This window comes from Oncorhynchus gorbuscha, linkage group LG01 (assembly GCF_021184085.1).
Source record: "Oncorhynchus gorbuscha isolate QuinsamMale2020 ecotype Even-year linkage group LG01, OgorEven_v1.0, whole genome shotgun sequence".
Taxonomy (NCBI): Eukaryota; Metazoa; Chordata; class Actinopteri; order Salmoniformes; family Salmonidae; genus Oncorhynchus; species Oncorhynchus gorbuscha.
Genome location: NC_060173.1, coordinates 112,151,785 through 112,158,064, shown reverse-complemented (window position 1 = coordinate 112,158,064; position 6,280 = coordinate 112,151,785). Strand labels below are relative to the sequence as shown.

Here is a 6,280-nt window from a genome sequence, read left to right as displayed (position 1 = left end):
TTATGAATGCAGCATTACTCTCTCACATACTCTAATGGCATGACAAGGTCATTCAAGTGACCTTCTGAAACACTTCCATTTTGATGTATGAACTAACAAACATTCACAGGGGCCTTACCGATTCAAACGGAACAATTCCCCTGCGTACCTCAGACTGCCATCGTTGAAGTAGTTTTGTGGCGACGTCAAGTGATCAGCGATTGGATCATATCTAACCAGATCATCAAAGCAAATGACGAAAGTTCAAAACTCTGCATTAACCACGTGTTCTGGCTGACCCAACCTGTGTTCTGGGACCAATCAGATTAGAACGCAAACACACTAACTAATGTCCGTGGCCCGACTAATGTCCGTGGCGTTTGGCCCGAAGGAACGAGTATGGATAACCAGGAAAGCTTTAGGTTGCCAGCTCTTGCCTTTAGTCATAATAAAAACATACATCTAGTACTCAAGACATATTATATTACGAGCCTTCGGGGTTTTTGCTCAATTCCTGCACATTGGTTAGAGAAGAAGTAGCCGTGTTGCCTTCCTGATCCTTGACCACAAAAACAATTGGGACACTTGTTTAGCATGTAATTTATTAAATTAACAAACCTACATAAAATACATGAAGTAGTAGCAACTGGAAGATATTGCCAGGGATCACATTCAAGGTAACCCATTGAAATGTACAAACTCTTCCAAATCTGATTGACCGTTTGCATTAGCCATGCAAGTATTAAAACCAGTAGCCATAATGTAATTTAGACAATTTTTTTGTTGTCGTTTCAAAGCATATAGTCACACAGCTTTGACTCAATACATTCTGGAACCCTTAGTCTGTGGCTCAATAATTGATGTATATTAGCACCTGTTAAACCAGGGGATATAATATACGCCATCAAGATGGAGAAACAAAGACAAAGATACAGCGGTGATCAATATGGCAACTGATCATGCAAACGCCATTCAGAGTCCCAGCAGTTATGTCATGCAGGTTATTGAAAGCCACAACAATCACCAGACATAAGGCAAAACTGATGAAGAATACAAGTCTAAGCTTCTTGAAAAGATCCCCCTTCTCTGAACAGTTGATTTTTCTCAAAGACAAATAATAATAATAATATTGAACAAAATGTAGACATTAGTCTAGGAAGTTGCAGACTTTAAATATGCTATGAGATCTGCACGCTCTCCCTTCTTCTTGATGCCAGCAAAGATCATCTTTGTTCCTGGAATGTATTTCTTGGGGTTCTCCAAGTAAGTCATGAGGGTATCAGTATCCCAGACAATGCCTGAAATCACATGTGAAGGGACAGGTCAGGATGAGAATGAAATGTGTCACATTGTCAGACTGCATTTATTTCCTGTAGAATGTGGACAATCTCAGGACGTACCTTTGGCTTTGTTGGCATCCGTGTAGGAAAAGCCTTCAGCCTGTCCGGTCTTGCGTCCAAACAGACCCCAGAGGTTCGGCCCGACCTTGTGCTTTCCTCCATTTTCAACAGTGTGGCACTGGGCACACTTCTGGACAAAAGCCTTTTTCCCCTTTTCAATGTCACCCATGTTTCCTATTGGACAATAAAAGTCAGAAGAGGTCAGCTACAGTACATATATATATATATATACACACACATACATATATACATACATATATATACACATATATACATATATATATATTTTTTAAATAGATCTGCATTAATGGTAATGCTGAGCGATTAACCAACATTGTTTAGTACCCCCGAATAAACAACAGTTCATTAACTGGAATTCCACTTAGTCCAGGTTGTGTGAGCCCAGTATGCATCATCTTAGAAGAACTAGTGAATACATTGTCAGACATCTCAGCAGCTTCACTTAAAATAGCATGACTAAAAGACAACAGTACAGAGCAGGATTCATTAAACCGGTAACAGTTGAGAAATGTACAGGACCAAAATGCCACCCCCCGGTGCTCAGAATGACAGAAATCCCCTTTAGAGATTATGGTAATTCATATTAACAGAACATGCAAGCCAAGGATACAACAATATGCAGTCCTTCATACCAAATTCTGATGCGCACTTCAGATGTGTTAGAATACCTGTCCACTTTTCCTCAACCAACACCATGGTAGAAATGTTAACCTGCTCTTTTCTAAAACAGACACCAGGACATTTGTGGGATAATGAATCACAAATTCATAACAAGTAGGACTATGAAACAAAACTAAAGGCAAATGATATAGCACCCAAACCTAGTTGTTAATATGACTAGGACTGTGCCTTTGACCAATGGACAAGGAAAGAAAGTTGATTAAAACAATTGCCTCCACGGATCCAATTTTGGCTAGGTTACTTTGAAGCAAAGACATGCCTCATATGTAGTAAAATGTTCAGCTTTCAAACAATTAAGTATATATCAAAAAATAATAATATTTTTAAAATAGGGTTGGGCAATATGGCTGAATTATCTTAATGTATTTTTACATTTTTAATAATGTTCAAAATTCTCACTTCAATGAGTGTCTCCATTCTGATTGTTCAATTCAATGTCTCGAGGTTGAGGAACAAACAATGTGCTCCTTGAGTGACAGAGTGTGGGGTTTGGTCTAGGGACAAACTACACTACTCAAAACAATAAAAAGGGAACACTAAAAGAACACATCCTAGATCTGAATTCATGAAATATTCTTATTAAATACTTTTTTCTTTACATAGTTGAATGTGCTGACAAAAAAAAAAAAAAAAAGATTAATGGAAATCAAATGGATTTGGAGTCACACTCAAAATTAAAGTGGAAAAACCACACTACAGGCTGATCCAACTTCGATGTAATGTACTTAAAACAAGTCAAAATGCGGCTCAGTAGTGTGTGTGGCCTCCACGTGCCTGTATGGCCTCCCTACAACGCCTGGGCATGCTCCTGATGAGGTGGCGGATGGTCTCCTGAGGGATCTCCTCCCAGACCTGGACAAAAGCATCCGCTAACTCCTGGACAGTCTGGTACAACGTGGCGTTGGTGGATGGAGCGAGACATGATGTCCCAGATGTGCTCAATTGGATTCAGGTCTGGGGGAACGGACAGGCCAGTCCATAGCATCAATGCCTTCCTCTTGCAGGAACTGCTGACACACTCCAGCCACATGAGGTCTAGCATTGTCTTGTATTAGGAGAAACCCAGGGCCAACCGCACAAGCATATGGTCTCACAAGGGGTCTGAGGATCTCATCTCCGTACCTAATGGCAGTCAGGCTACCTCTGGAGAGTACATGGAGGGCTGTGCAGCCACCCAAATAAATGCCACCCCACACCATGACTGACCCACCGCCAAACCGGTCATGCTGGAGGATGTTGCAGGCAGCAGAACATTCTCCACAGTGTCTCCAGACTGTCACGTGCTCAGTGTGAACCTGCTTTCATCTGTGAAGAGCACAGGGAGCCAGTGGCGAATTTACCAATCTTGGTGTTCTCTGGCAAATGCCAAACGTCCTGCACGGTGTTGAGCTGTAAGAACAATTCTGAACACAGTGGACATTTTTACTTTCAATTGAAACATTTAAAAATTGGTCATGTGCAGTCGCTAGCGACACCAGTACAGTATGTAGCTGAAATAAATTCACTGGAAAGGAAGGCAGGTGTTAAGTCGTGGTCACCTTGGGGTTCATGAGTCCTCATGAAACTTCGCTGACTATCTCCACATTGGAAAACTTGTTAGCTAGGATTGAGTCGAATGACTGAACGTACCGGCATTTGAGTTGTAAGCAACGTAAAACTAAGCTTGGGTAGTATAGCCATCAAACGACAGCCAAATTAGGCTGCATTTGAATGATAACCAAGTCAACTTAGTCAACGTTACAGTTTTGTTAAAACGTCTTTCAAATAAGAGGGCGTCCGTTTTAGCTAGCTCGCTCTCCGTTGCCAAGGTTAGCTAGCTAGCTCGCTCTCCGTTGCCAAGGTTAGCTAGCTAGCTCGCTCTCCGTTGCCAAGGTTAGCTAGCTAGCTCGCTCTCCGTTGCCAAGGTTAGCTAGCTAGCTCGCTCTCCGTTGCCAAGGTTAGCTAGATAGCTCGCTCTCCGTTGCCAAGGTTAGCTAGATAGCTCGCTCTCCGTTGCCAAGGTTAGCTAGATAGCTCGCTCTCCGTTGCCAAGGTTAGCTAGATAGCTCGCTCTCCGTTGCCAAGGATAGCTAGCTAGCTCGCTCTCCGTTGCCAAGGTTAGCTAGCTAGCTAGCTCTCCGTTGCCAAGGTTAGCTAGCTAGCTCTCCGTTGCCAAGGTTAGCTAGCTAGCTCTCCGTTGCCAAGGTTAGCTAGCTAGCTCTCCGTTGCCAAGGTTAGCTAGCTAGCTCGCCGTGGTCAAGGTTAGCTAGCTCGCCGTGGCCAAGGTTAGCTAACTCGCCGTGGCCAAGGTTAGCTAACTCGCCGTGGTCAAGGTTAGCTAACTCGCCGTGGTCAAGGTTAGCTAACTCGCCGTGGTCAAGGTTAGCTAACTCGCCGTGGTCAAGGTTAGCTAACTCGCCGTGGTCAAGGTTAGCTAACTCGCCGTGGTCAAGGTTAGCTAACTCGCCGTGGCCAAGGTTAGCTAACGCGTTAAAAGGCAAGACCATAGTAATCACGACGTTACAAGACGGCTGATTTAAGCAGTCTAGCTAACGTTAGCCATTAACTCAAATCACTACAACTGTCTCCTGGTGTGCCATTTCTTCAGTCATGACTTTTCAGTTATCGATTTGAGTTGAGATGTTTAGCGGACTCGTAGTCACCACGTTTCAACAGCGGATACAGAATCAGGCAAAGGTTCCTTTAGATAAAAAAATAAAATAAAAACGAACGCAATGTTCACAATTCAAGAAACTGACTACAAATTCAACTACTAAAACGTATTTAATCAATGTTACCTGTTCAAATAAACTATATTCCTTACAGTTGTTCCAACTTCTGAGCTTTTCTTTTTTGTTGTTGTGTGCTTTAGTTCCAATCCGATCCGCTTTCCCCCTTGCCGGTAGCCGACTCACTGGATCTAATAGTATTGAGACCAAGTTCCCTTTTTTCTTCCCTCCAGAATAGTTTTTTATTACGTCATCCAGACTGGCCAGTCACATGCTCCATCATCACTCTGACGAACACAAGCTGTTTTGCATTCAAGCCCTAGATGGAGTTGAGAACAATGATGTAGGTACATTTACATTACATTTAAGTCATTTAGCAGACGCTCTTATCCAGAGCCACTTACAAATTGGTGCATTCACCTTATTAAGACATCCAGTAGGCCTACTACACGAATGGTAATAGCATACACAACATTTCAGTGAAAATGCCGTTGTTGTTGTTGTTTGTATTCACACTAACACCACAACAAATAAGTCTGTATTCCTTTTGGACTACATTTTTAAAATAAATTTTAAAAAAACAATGATCATCATTGGAAAGATCAGACAACAGTTGGAATTTTTAAGATTGTTGTGGGGAATTTCACTGTCTTTTATTGTGAAGAGGGTTTGTTGCATCCCTGTAACCATACATCGGACCTAACACCAGGTAGTTCTGTTGAGAAGAAGATATAGCTACACATAGCTAACCAAAGTACATACTATACCAGAGAGGAAGAGGCGAAGCATATATGGAGAAAAAGATGGCGAAGTGGATTCTGAATCTAATGGCAGTATTATCAAGGAGAATTGAAGTATTGTCCAAAAGAATGGTAAACGAACCGAAGTAGTGTACATTGATGAGAATGTCACTTTGTATATTGTTGGAGTACAGTTTATTAATGAGAAGTAGCTGATCAAATTACCAATCTTGAGGAATCCATTTGAGATATCCAAACTGGTGGAGAGAGTTCTGAGTAGAGTGAAGGCTGTGAGGATCACGAGCACGGGCAAATGGAGCACCCCACTATCCACATTGACGGTACAGCAGTGGAGAAGATGGAAAGTTTTAAGTTCCTCTGTGTACATATCACCTACAAAACTGAAATGGTCCATGCACACAGACAGTGTGGTGAAGAAGGTGCAACAGCGCCTCTTCAACCTCAGGAGGCTGAAAAAATGTGGCTTGTCACTGAAAACCCTCACTAACTTTTACAGGTGCACAATTGAGAGCATCCTGTAATACCCTGACTACACCGCTTGCGTCACGTGCGCGAGCGTCGTAAAATACATTTAGAAATCCATGTTATTCAATTATTGCACCCACACTGCTTGCGTCTGAGTAGTGTCTGAGTAGCCAATGGCTAAAATAGAACTCCTTTCTATTTCTGACGCAGATCGGCTGCAAGTGCTGCTTCTCCCACCTCCTCATTGGTTTATAGAAGCAGGTAT

At 42.3% G+C, this 6,280-nt stretch overlaps 1 protein-coding gene across 2 annotated transcripts; it reads right to left on the bottom strand.

The window, feature by feature from the left end:
• Positions 1 to 561: 561 nt before the first annotated feature.
• Positions 562 to 5,030, bottom strand: LOC124009753 (cytochrome c). Of its 2 annotated transcripts, none has more exons than XM_046322998.1 (3): positions 4,885 to 5,030; positions 1,380 to 1,553; positions 562 to 1,277 (listed from the first exon to the last, which is right to left on the bottom strand). In XM_046322998.1, exons 2-3 carry the CDS (start codon positions 1,546 to 1,548, stop codon positions 1,132 to 1,134), a joined length of 315 nt encoding a protein of 104 aa, XP_046178954.1. In that variant the 5' UTR covers positions 1,549 to 1,553; positions 4,885 to 5,030; the 3' UTR covers positions 562 to 1,131. The 2 variants fall into 2 exon arrangements, with proteins under 2 accessions (XP_046178954.1, XP_046178228.1); XM_046322272.1 differs by having other exon boundaries at positions 4,859 to 5,009.
• Positions 5,031 to 6,280: the final 1,250 nt, after the last annotated feature.